This window comes from Ambystoma mexicanum, chromosome 9 (assembly GCF_040938575.1).
Source record: "Ambystoma mexicanum isolate Mex_15411 chromosome 9, UKY_AmexF1_1, whole genome shotgun sequence".
Lineage (NCBI taxonomy): Eukaryota > Metazoa > Chordata > Amphibia > Caudata > Ambystomatidae > Ambystoma > Ambystoma mexicanum.
This window is the reverse complement of record NC_090931.1, coordinates 571,405,122-571,417,316: the sequence shown is the minus strand read 5'-3', so window position 1 is coordinate 571,417,316 and position 12,195 is coordinate 571,405,122. Positions and strand designations below refer to the sequence as shown.

At 45.6% G+C, this 12,195-nt stretch overlaps 1 protein-coding gene across 1 annotated transcript in view; it reads left to right on the top strand.

Moving 5' to 3' along the window:
- Positions 1 to 12,195, top strand: part of GLOD4 (glyoxalase domain containing 4) — a 141,276-nt gene that overhangs the window by 49,873 nt on the left and 79,208 nt on the right. Inside the window, exon 3 of the mRNA XM_069615172.1 lies at positions 918 to 1,038. Within this exon, the coding sequence (XP_069471273.1) occupies positions 918 to 1,038 (121 nt within the window). The remainder of the gene's footprint in view (positions 1 to 917; positions 1,039 to 12,195) is intronic.

Genomic DNA, 12,195 nt, shown 5'->3' with positions numbered 1-12,195 from the left:
CCAAGTGGATTCGCGCAGGTAGCTTGAGGCCACATGCGTCCTGGCGGCTGTCCAATCCATCAAACGTAAGTCTTCAGAAAAAACATGGTGCAAAATGGATCCACTTTTCCATGATGCTGTAAAACTGGACAATGGGAAAAATATTCTTGTTCCAGAGCAAGGTCATTCATGTTTTCTTTTTCAAATTTGTTCTCGGGTGGAAGAGACAGTAACGCATGCCACACTCCCAAGTTTATGTAGTGCTGGTGGCTTACAAAAGAAAGTTTAAGTCCTATTGTAATCAATGAAATCCTTAATCGGCTTGGCTTGATTTCAAGTCTTTTCCAGGCCCTCACTCTTCGTTGCCTTCTATTCTTGAAATCCTGAATGCCTGCGCTAGGGATAGTGTGCCATTGAAGGCATGGACATAATTTTAGGGTGGACAAGGTTGTTCCCCAACCCCCTAACTTTCGTGGCACACCATTTTGTCCCCCTCATTTGGCAGGGGCCCGTTCCTTTAGATGTCATGACCCCCCCACCCCTGCCAACATTTTCAGCAAAGTTACTCCACTGATTGAAGGCACTGCTTGTTCATTCTAAGCCTACCTCCGTTGTGTGCTACCAGCAGTCTCCTTCTTTGATTCTCTGATAATTTATCCCTGCAATTTGTAGGGTATTCTGACCAGTGATACACTGGTCTGACCTTCTGTAAACAGCTGCACAGCCGTTTCTCTAATAAGGTTGATTGAAAAACACTCCCATCTTGTACTTTTCCATCATAGTTGGAAACCCATCTCCCTTACCCACAATGAAGTTTAAGCTCCTTTTTGCTTGTGAAGAAGCACACCAGCATTGGGCAGTAATAATTATGGTAGCCCAATTAAATTACTTTTCAGGAAAGTTCATCCTGCTATGCCTGGTTTCTGTTTCTTTTGCAGCCCATACGATGGGAAATGGAGCAAGACTATGGTTGGTTTTGGAGCAGAGGACGATCACTTTGTGGTAGAGCTAACCTACAACTATGGAGTTGGAGAATATCGGCTGGGCAACGACTTCTTGGTAAGTAGCACTTAGTGAACAATGTCATGTTACACTAGGACTTGACATGACATTGTGTATGATTTGTAAGTTGTACTCTATACGTCCTGCAGGAATGGTGCCATCTGCTCGCTGAAGCCCAGTGTATTAGTATAACTTCAGATAAGGCAGTGTATGTAACTGTATACAAGTATCCTTATACACATTAAGCATTATATATTTTTCGCATTACGCCAGTTTGTGTTTTTTCACTTCTTACAAAGTTGAAAAATATGTAATTCACAGCAGTGGTATTGTCCCAAACAATTGTGTTGTGGAAACGCTGCTAAACTTGATCTAAAACGCCCTCATCGTAAAATTGTTAACCATGTATAGATCAGTGCTTTAATAGAATGATGAATCGTAATTAAACTAGCTAATTGGTGAATGCTCGAGTTTTAATTTCATTCGGTCACCTGTAAATAATTAAAGCCACCAGAAAGAATCCTGAACGTTCCCTGATGGCATTATCCTACCAACATTCGTAGACATATGGATATGAACACAAATATTTCATTAAAAAGCTTGGCCTGTCGGAAAGTGCTCCAAACCATATCACGTAATTAACAAAGGCATCCAATGCCATGGGCTCTGCAGCTGGTCTTTGGCTAACGCATGTCAGTGGCTGTGTGTTTTAGTTTTTTGTTTTTTGTTATTTTTTAAAGCACAAACCATATGTCAAAGTAGCTTCACTGAACATCTCTAAAACACTTTACTTTAAAGACAGGTAAAATCCATCCATCTTTTTTAGCAGAAGCATCGGATGCCGATTGTGTTTTAAAAATTTTGAACACTGAGAAGTCTCCCAGTGTTCTGGTTTATTTGTTTTAGAGTTGAACGTCAACCACTTGAAGACAATTCCCACTAGTATGGCATCTATTGTAATGATAAAGCAGCACAAACATCTTATTGGTATCCGAGTCACCATTTCGTCAGACAAACACAATGGAGCAGGTCCGTTGATGGTGTTCCAGCACAGAACCAGTTGCCTGGCCCGTATTAGCATCTCAGTTTGTAACCCATTAAAGCCTCATACAGGATACAAAGGAAGTCTTGTTTGTCAGCTCCATCTCAACTGTATCTGATGAGAACAAAGCTAGTAAATTGAAAGTTGTAGTCATTGAGCATGTTTCTCAGTCCAAACAGTAGTGCGTAAGTCTTGAGCTGGCTCCTATAATTGAGAGGCTCTTTGTCAACATAGGCGATTTAGTTCTCAAACCACTGATCTGTTCTCTATCCTATGTAAGATGAAGCCTCTCTCTTTGCAACCTAAAATGTGTATTAGGAAATTACATATCACAGGTCCCCAGCAGTGTGCGTGTAGAGTACTCGCTCCTCTGATGACCCTTTCTTCTCCATGGATGTCTGCCCCCTAGGTGCCTCAGACCAAGAGACTGGGGCCACTTTAGGGACACAGCCCAGAAAATGGTTAAAAAAAAGAATTTCCCTCCCAAACCCATAGCCCCAACACTCTAGGCCTTCAATTTCTGTCACCATCATTTAAGTTTCATTGTTATAATTATAATTGTTAATTTATAAAGCGCTTAATACCAGCAAGTGGTTTCTCGTGGGATCGGGATTTGAAAGTGTGTTGTGCTGCGCTGTCTTGCTTCCAAGACAAACGCGTTGCCCCTGTTCCTCCCCATTGTTAACCTTATCTGGCAGACCGTCATTTCAAAAATATCAAAAGCCTGAAAGAGACGATGGCCTTTGGTTTCTGCATTGCCCTATGGTGCCTGAGTAGGGAGTTGTGGAAATGTTGCATTGATTCAGGCCACATTGACTCCTATCATCCTTGCAAGTGTTTCATGCACACTTAGCAAAGCGATTTACCTATTTCTTAAACTGATCTTTGCTTGTGGGAGTCGGTGTCCCACCTGCTCAGTATCGATCACAAATGCCAACATTTCTATGCTTTGGATTGGGATGCTGGTTGACATTTTCTTAATCCCCCACAAATCCAAAATCCTGTGAAGGGTCTATGGTAATCATTCATTGTGGCAGCACTGCAACATTAGCAATGTTATGTTATGTTAAAGGTACTTATATAGCGCACCGTCACCAACGGAATTGGTCCCCAGGCGATATGGCGGATCTGTAACCGAGAAGGTGTGATGTATTAGTAAGGTGAAGAGGGAGTAGGATAGTGAGAGGAGTGGTGTCCCGTTGGCAGCTTTAACTCGGTAGACACTGGGTGCTGAGCTTTGGTGCAAGTATTGGATCGGTGTCAGGCCTCGTGTGCTGTTGGTGTGGTGTGGCTTATGTGTTGTTGCAGTGTGGTGCAGTGTGTGCAGCTTGTTGTGCGAGAGATGGTTGTGTGAGTTTTTTGAGTGAGATAAGTATGCATCGAGTTTGAGCTTATATTGGTTAGTGGGTTATATGACATTTAACATGCTAACAGTCACAGTTCTAAGTGTAATACTTGCTGATCTGCATAATTCCGTCTAGGTGTGGCACTCGCTAACTTTCACAATAATTATCTAGATGCGGCGCAGGCTAATGTTGACAATTCTAAGTGTGGCACATGCTAACATTCAAGTAACATCTAGGAGTGTCACCTGCTAGCATTCACATTCCTGTCTAGATGCAACACAGGCCAAAGTTAGGAATTCCTTCTAAGTGTGGCACATGCTAACATTCAAGTAACATCTAGGAGTGTCACCTGCTAGCATTCACATTCCTGTCTAGATGCAACACAGGCCAAAGTTAGGAATTCCTTCTAAGTGTGGCACATGCTAACATTCAAGTAACATCTAGGAGTGTCACCTGCTAGCATTCACATTCCTGTCTAGATGCAACACAGGCCAAAGTTAGGAATTCCTTCTAAGTGTGGCACATGCTAACATTTAAGTTCCATCTAGGGGTGGCATGTGCTAACATTCACAATCCAATTGTGAATTACAATTCACTATCTCTGTAGATCTTCCAATGACACAAGGATTATAATTTATTTAATCAATTACCTGCAAGGGGTAGGGCAGAAAAGAACATCCAGGATAAATATTGTTTAGTAAGTTCATCCTTTGATGTGTTTTTCCTGGCTTAACCAAGATTGTGCACTATTTTAATATTATTAATAAATCATGTTATGGGCATTTTTTAAATACATTTTTAGCATTTGCCTTTCATTTTTGAATATTTTTTTGTAATCTTTATTTTGATGAATTATGGATTTCATGGTTGATTTCAGTGGTTCAGTCAAGTATTATATTCATTATGATAATACTGTATACATTTGTGGGATTATTAACACATGTTCTTTTTTGCTTGAATGTGTTTACAAAATGATTAGTATTCGTGTTAAGAGAATTTAAGAATTTGCATGGGAATAGGGACACTGAAGCACCGGCACCGTTGCTAACAGTGCCGCTGCTTCAGTGAGAGACATTCTAGTAGTGGCCTGAAAACCCAGCAGGTCAGGCCTACTGGGGGATACGTGGCCCCTACCAGCATTCCCATAGTATGGCGGTCCGGAAAGGGTGCCGATAGGTTGCTACCGGCACTCTTGTTTCCGGGCGCCATACTTGGAATGAGGCCCAGAGATGTGAGAGAGCCTGTCAAGAAAATTGCTGACATGTTTGCGAAGCAAAAATGATGTTGGAGGCCGCTAGCAACCATGAGGGACTTACTATACGAGTGAGGCAATGCCCTATTTTTGTAATGTCCACTCAACAATAAATCACTCTGTTCAAGTCAAGGCCGACCACCCGCTCCAAATTCTATCCTGTCAATGGCTTTAATAATCTGATCAAGAGAACTAAAATCGTTGCCTGCCACCAAGTCCAAGAAGATATCGCTTTACTCCAAGGGTTTCACCTGAAAGTGGTTGATTCTGGCACACTAGCCACAAGATGAAAAGGACAAACCTTTTCTAGCCTGGTAAAGGAGAGGAAGAGTTATGTGATAATTCTCATCCATGTGCAGGTCAACATTCAGGAGGTGAGGAGCTTGAGGGATCAGGAAGGCCACTGGGTGGCTGTGTATGGGGTCACAAAACCCTTATACTGTCTCTACACGGCCAGAATGTAGATGCTTACTCCTTTTATTCAATACAAGATCTGCGCTGGCCTTAACTGGGCTACTGGATGATCATGGGGGGAGACTGGATGAGACACTAGATCCCACTCTGTAAGATCAAGGTCTCTCAGGCGCCTTTCATCTCCGGCAATCGGGGCCTACCACAGGATGGTTAAAGAAAGCTCACTAACAAATGTCTTGTGTCTTACACGTTCATGTTGTCTCATCATTTTATTTCAGAACACAATCAAATGATCTAGTAGAAGCAAAAATTCTGACAGGAGCCCTCTCCGACCACTCGCCTATCACCTGTGCCGGGCATACTTAGAAACTTCAGCCTTTCTATGCCTTCCTCAGGGTGAATATACAAGTCTTATCTGTACACACCAGAAGCAGATATCGAATGTAAGGGTGCAGAAGTAGACACAGGACCCAAAGGTGGCATGCTTGATGGCACAAACATTTATTGAACAGAAAATAAGGAAGAACCCTACCTGTCCCTATGACTAAGAAGGTTTACTCTGCCTCAAGCAATACTAAGGATGGCATCAGAATGGCTGTCAAAAACAGTCCACTGTCCTATGTTCCAAACCTACTTTCATCCCTTACACTTCAAAAGAAAACTATAAAGTAGTCTACACCCGAGTCCAAAAGGGTGGCTCCCTCCTTCGGGATGATTCTTAGGCAGTACATGAGTGATGGGGGAATTATCCTTCTTCCCTTGACCGTCGCTAGGCCTTTCTGTATTGTTCCACACAGATAGCGAGAAGGTCTCCCCTCCCCGAGACCTTGCTCAGGGGATTTGCTTATAGTTCCAAAAACAAGATTGAGAACATGTCTCCCTTCCCCAAGCCTTTCTTAGGCTCTCTTTCAATAGTATAAATATTGTCTGGATTTCTGCCAATGGATATATCTTTCTTCCTCTGGTCTTCTCGTAAGTTGCGCCAAAGGATCTGTTTCTCTTCCCCTGGTCTTCTCCTGACTTTAGTTAGTGTTCTCTTTTCGTTTGTACTTCTTCTGTCCTTTGCCAAAAGGTACCTTTCTCCCCGCATGGTCCTCTCCTCTTGTTATGTGGGTCCCAGGCCCCCTCCTCAGCTTTGTAATGGCTCTTACTTAAGCACGGTTCACTCTACTTCCAGGCGTTATCTCGCATATACAATTCTTGAAGCTCCTCAATATGCAGGTCTCAGACCCCCTTCTCAGATTTATATGGTCTTTGAATCAGGCCTGGTTCACTATCCTGCCAGGCCTCTCTTCTGGTCTCTCTGGGGTTTTCTCTCACCTAATAAGTTCTTATTTGATCTCTCTGCTTGGTCCCACTGGGACGAGGAAGACTGTTCTGCGCTTCCTCCAAACCACAGCCTCTAGGGTTTCCCAGTGCCTTCTCTGTCCCCTTCTGCATACCTTCCAACTTTGGTTTGCAAGGGTTCTGGTGCTCGCCAACACTGGTAAGCTTCTCCGGCTTCCCCAGGGCTCTCGCGGTCTGCTCTCAGATTTCGGCAGCTCTGCCACGCTGGTTTATCCCCGGCTTAAACTAGGGACCTTAAAAGTCACTGTTAAGAGGCTTCAATAGCAGTATAGAGAAACCCTGACACAACAGATACTCTCCTCTTTTTTTTTGTAATTTTTTTTTTTTAAATTGTCTTTATTATTTTCGATAAACAACAATTAAGTAACATAACTTCAACATCCCACCCTCAACCCCCCCCCCTCCCTCCCTCACTGGGGACATGTGTGCTTTAGTACAGGGATTACATTATGCATTAAAGATATCTGAGATCTTGATGTTGTGTGGGCACCACTGTTCCATATAGTCTGATTGGAGGTACTCCAGGACTCCGCCCCATTCCTTTGCAAACCTGTCTCTTGTTCCCTGGATTGTGTGTGTGATTTTTTTCCATCGCCATCTGGGCCCAGACTCTTTGGAGCCATGCGAAAATCAGCGGGTGTCTTTTTTTTTCCAACTATGGGCAATTGTTGTCCATGCCGCTATAAGGAGACCCATAAGACTTGTCCATTGTGTTTTATTATATCTTCTTGCCATGTCATCCCTTATTCCACACAACCAGACACCCTCTCCTAATTGTCGCACATCTGGAAATATTTTGCCCATTTCTCCCTTAACTTCTTCCCAGAAAGGCCTTATTCTTTTGCAAGTCCACCAGATGTGTTTCCAGGTTCCCACCTCTCCGCATTCCCTCCAGCATAACCTTGATGTTTTCGAGAACATAGTGTGGAGTCTCTCTGGGGTGTAGTGCCACTGTGTGGCTATTTCTATCCACATTTCTCTTGTTTGAACAGATCTGGTCATTTTTGGAATTGGAGTCCAGAGCTCCTCCCATTGTTTCCTTGTTGGTTCCCACCCCAGAGTGCTGTTCCATTTAATCATATATGACCACTTAATTTCTTCATCCTGTGTTTTCATAAAGGAATATAAAGTAGAAACCCATTTCTTTGCCCCTGAGCTCGTCGTAACATATTTCTCAAATGGGGCGAGAGTTCTCGTTGCTGCCTTCGTTATGTCCGGGGATCTCAACCAATGTTTGAGTTGTTCGTGTCTGTATTTCTCCCGAGTGGAGCGTGCTGCGAGTGGGAGGCAGGATTCGTATGACCTAATTTCATTGTTGATGAACATTTCCCCAATTTTCGTTATTCCTTCCTCCTCCCAACAATCGTATGCCCCCTGCTCCATCCCCGGAGGGAACTGTGGGTTTCTACAAATGGGGGTGAATGGGCCTAGCGTGGTGGTCATTATGCCCCTTCGAGTTTGCATGTCCCACGCCTCCATCGTTGTTTTCATTATTTCACTTATCCCTATGTTGGGGTGTCTGTGCTGTTTCTGTTTCCAGAGTAGTTCCACTAATGGGGTTCTTGCCACTGCTCTGTCCTGCCCAAATCGGTTGTGGATCATCGCCTAGCCACTCCCATAGTACCTTTAACTGTGCCGCTTGATAGTATTTCTGGAAGTGAGGGAGCGCCAGGCCCCCCTCCCTGGTTGGTGTGGACATGACCGCTCTAGCCATTCTTGGCGTTTTCCCCTTCCACACAAAGGCTGAGATTAACCGGGACAGTGTTTTAAAGAATAATCTGGGTACCCCTAGCGGGAGGGCCTGGAAATAATAGAGAGGTTTTGGTAGGATGGTCATCTTTACCGCTTGGATCCTGCCCCACCACGATATCAGCAAGGGGTTCCATCTCTCCATATCCCTACGAATGCTCGTGAGGAGCTGCGGGAAGTTTCTACCATAAAGCTGTTCCACCCTGTGTGTAAGTGTAATTCCCAGATATTTGATGCCATCCTCTGCTATCTTGAGATTTAGTGCCTTAGCTTCTCTGACAATCTCCCCCTGTCTCCCGCCAAAATTAGAATTTCCGATTTATTTCTATTAATTTTTAAGCCTGAGATGGTCCCAAATACTTCTAGCTCCCCCACAGCTGCCGCCAATGTTTGGCCCGGTTCTTCTAATGCAAGCAGCATATCATCTGCATATGCGGTTACCTTGTGTTGTATGCCTGCCATGTCTATCCCTTTGATATGTGTAGCTTCTCTTAATTTCAGAAGTAGGGGTTCTAGAAAGATAGCGTATAACAACGGGGATAGCGGGCATCCCTGCTTTGTTCCACGGGCTATGTGTACCGTTTCCGTTACCTCCCCATTAACGGCCACTCTGCAAGTTGGGGCGATATAGTTCGCTCTTATTCCTGCAATTAAGTTCTCCCCAAATCCCATGGAGTGGAGTGTCTTAAAGAGCATGGACCACTCCACCCGATCAAAGGCTTTTTCCGCATCTACTGCGAGTAGAATAGCCGGGGTCTGCTTTATACCAATTTTTTCAACCAAATGAATTATCCTTCTCAGATTGTCTTGAGTTTGTCTTCCTGGGATAAAGCCCGACTGGTCCAGATGTATTAGCTTCGGGAGTAGAGGGGAGAGCCTGGTGGCTAAAATTTTCGTGTAAATTTTTGCATCGATGTTTATAAGGGAGATAGGTCTATAAGAAGCCGAATATATAGGGTCCTTCCCTGGTTTGTGAAATACTAGGACCTTCGCCTCGTTCATTGTGGGGGTCACTGTGCCACTATCTTTAAATGAGTTTAGGAGCTTGGTCAGGACTGGAATCAGAAGATCCGCATATTTTTTATAAAAGGGGGCCGTGAAGCCATCCGGGCCTGGGGCTTTATTCATTGGGAGGTTATTTATTGCTTTTTTGACTTCCTCTTCTCTAATTGGGTCCTCCAAGGACTGCTTGTCTGCTTCTGAGATTTGTGGAAAGGTGAGGGATTTCAGATATGTGTCCTGTGCGTCTGCCTGTGGGTTGTCAGTGGAATAGAGATCCTGATAGTATTCTCTGAACACTTCCCCTATGTCTTGTGTGCGCGTGTGAAGTTCCCCTGTCGTGGCTGTGATGCATTTGATCGTGGTGTCTTTCTCCGCAGAGTTGTCTCGCTAACAACCTATCTGCTTTGTTTGCTTTTTATGTAGTACCTTTGTCTTAGGTAAAGTAGGCTCCTTTCCGCACCTTTTGTGCGTAGCATCTCAAGTTGACCTTGGGTATGTCTAAGCGTCTTCTTCAGGTCTCTAGAGGGCTGTGCCACGATTTTCCCTTGTAGTTCTGTTATTGATCTTTCCAGTTCCTTTTCCCACATAGCCCTCTACTTCGCCTTTGTGATTTTCAGTGCCATTATCTTCCCGCGGATCACCGCTTTAAACGCCTCCCAGACCATGCTCATAGAGACCTCCCCCGTGTCATTCTGAGTGAAATATTCTTCAATCATTTCCCTTATGGATTCCCCCGTAACCGGATCCTGGATAATGTCCTCCGGTAACCTCCATTTCCACAGCCTTTGAGGTTTCCCCGGGAGTTTCACCTCAAGCCACAGGAGTGCATGGTCTGAAAGTGCAATTGCCCCCTTTTCCAGCCCCTGGATCTTGCCCATAAGCCCAACTGAAACCCAGAAATAGTCAATTCTTGACATAGTGTTATGTACATGTGAAAAGAATGTAAACCCTCTTTGCTCCCCCTTAAATTCCCTCCACACATCATTCAGGGCAAGTTGGTCCATCTGTTGTTTGAGGCGTTTCGACGGTGCCCCGTGACCGTGTGCACCACCCGTGCTCCTGTCCAGTTGTGGGTCCCATGCCATATTCAGGTCGCCCCCCAGGATCACCTCCCCCCTTGCGAAGGATTCAAGTTTTCCCAGAGTGTCTCTCAGAAAACCATCCTGTTCCAAATTGGGCGCGTATACTGACGCGAGAGTGGGCCGCTGCCCCTCCAATACCACGTCAGCAAACACAAACCTTCCCTCCTTATCTACCATGGTGTCCTCCAGTTTAGCGTCCCTTCCATCCCTCCCTGCTATAAGGACCCCCGATCTTTTTTCAGTCGTGTTGGCCTGGGCCCAAATTTTATATCCCCTTATACGGATTTTCTGTTTGTCCTTTGTTCTTATGTGGGTTTCCTGTAGGAGCAGGAGGTCCGCCCCTTCCCTTTTGAGAATTTTCTCCAACTTTACCCTTTTCGTGGGGTGGTTCATCCCCCTTATGTTATAAGTTACTATGCGGATTTTCCCCATTCCGTTAGGCATATGTTCATTATGCTTGGCGTCCCTATCTTTGCCACTATGCTGATTTTGTGTCCCCCTTCTCCTTGTCCCTTTCCCCTGAACTCCCCCCCCAACAATTAACCATGAACCAAACAAGATGCCCCCGAGCAGGGCGAGGGTCCCTAGTGTAGCGAGGGCGTTGCGCCCAGTGCTCCCTGCCCTCCATCCTCTCGGGGGAAATTTTTGTGGGGGATCCTAAACCCCACATTACCGATTGTTCTTACCGGATTCCAAGCATGGTGGCCCGTCCCGGGCCGCCGAATCTGCCTCCTATGTAGCGGTCCTTATTCTCACCTTCCCCCCCTCGCTGTTGTCTTCCGTGGGTGCCTCGTGGGGGTCCCCGGCATACCTCTTCTCTGTCTCCGATCACAACATTTTCCTAAGGCCTTCTCTTCCCGTGTTTGGCCTTTTTTGTTTGATCGTTTCCCATCCTTTAGGTCTTCCCCTTTGCTCCCCACTGGACCTTGCTTGTTCCGCTTCCTCCCCCTCGTCCTGGAGCCCCATTATGTTGAAGCCCTCTTCCCAGGAGGTTACTCTTCGCTGTTTCCCCTCCCAAGTGAAGATCAGCCCAAATGGGAAGGTCCACTTGTACCGGATTTCCTTTGCCACCAGAGCGTTGACGAGTGGGGCCATTGCTCTTCTTTTTTGCAGTGTGATCAGGGCCAGGTCCTGGTATAGTAGAATTTCTTGTCCATTCATCCTGATGTGATCCATTTCTCTGGCCTTCCTCAGTATCTGCTCTTTTTGTGGGTATGAGGATAGTGCCACCAAGACGTCTCGTGGTCTTTCCCCCGGTGTTCCGGATCTTTTTGGTCCTACCCTGTGGACCCTGTCCACTCCGATCCGGGGTATCCGGGGCATCCAGAATGTCTCTAAACACCTCCGTCACCGCAGTCTTTAGATCTTTGTCCAGCACAGATTCTGCCATATTTTTGATGCAGATGTTGGATCGCCTGGAGCGGTTCTCCAAGTCCTCGCATTGTATCTCCAGGTTATGGGTAAGTCTCACCAGGTGTTCCTGAGTTTCGCTTGCCTGCTGCGTTTCCTCTTCCACTCCCTGGACCGTTCTCTCCAATATGTCTGTTCTCTCCTCCAATTTCGCCACATCCACCCTGAGGTCCTGAACCGCCTGTTTCATGTCGTTTTTCATCGTCGTGAATTGTTCCTGAACTGTCGACATGAATTTTTCTTGCAGATCATGGAACCATGCTTGCATGTCATCCTTTGAAGGTGGGTGGTGTGGGTTCGTCTGCGACATGGCTTCGCCTTGTTGATTGTCCTGCGGCTTCCCTTTAGCTTGTGGCGTAGAGTCCGTTGACCATAGTTGTAATATGTTAGCTTCTTGCCTTGCGGACTGTGGGGTCTGTAGGGAGGCAATGGTCTTGTTTTTTGCCCTTGACCTGTTCCGTTAGCTTGCCTGGGCAGGCGTGGGCTCCTGAGTTGCCCCTGCGAACTGTAATATGTTACCTCTGAGGCCCTCACTCTGCTGTGCTGCTGGTGATTCTCGATCTCTCCCGC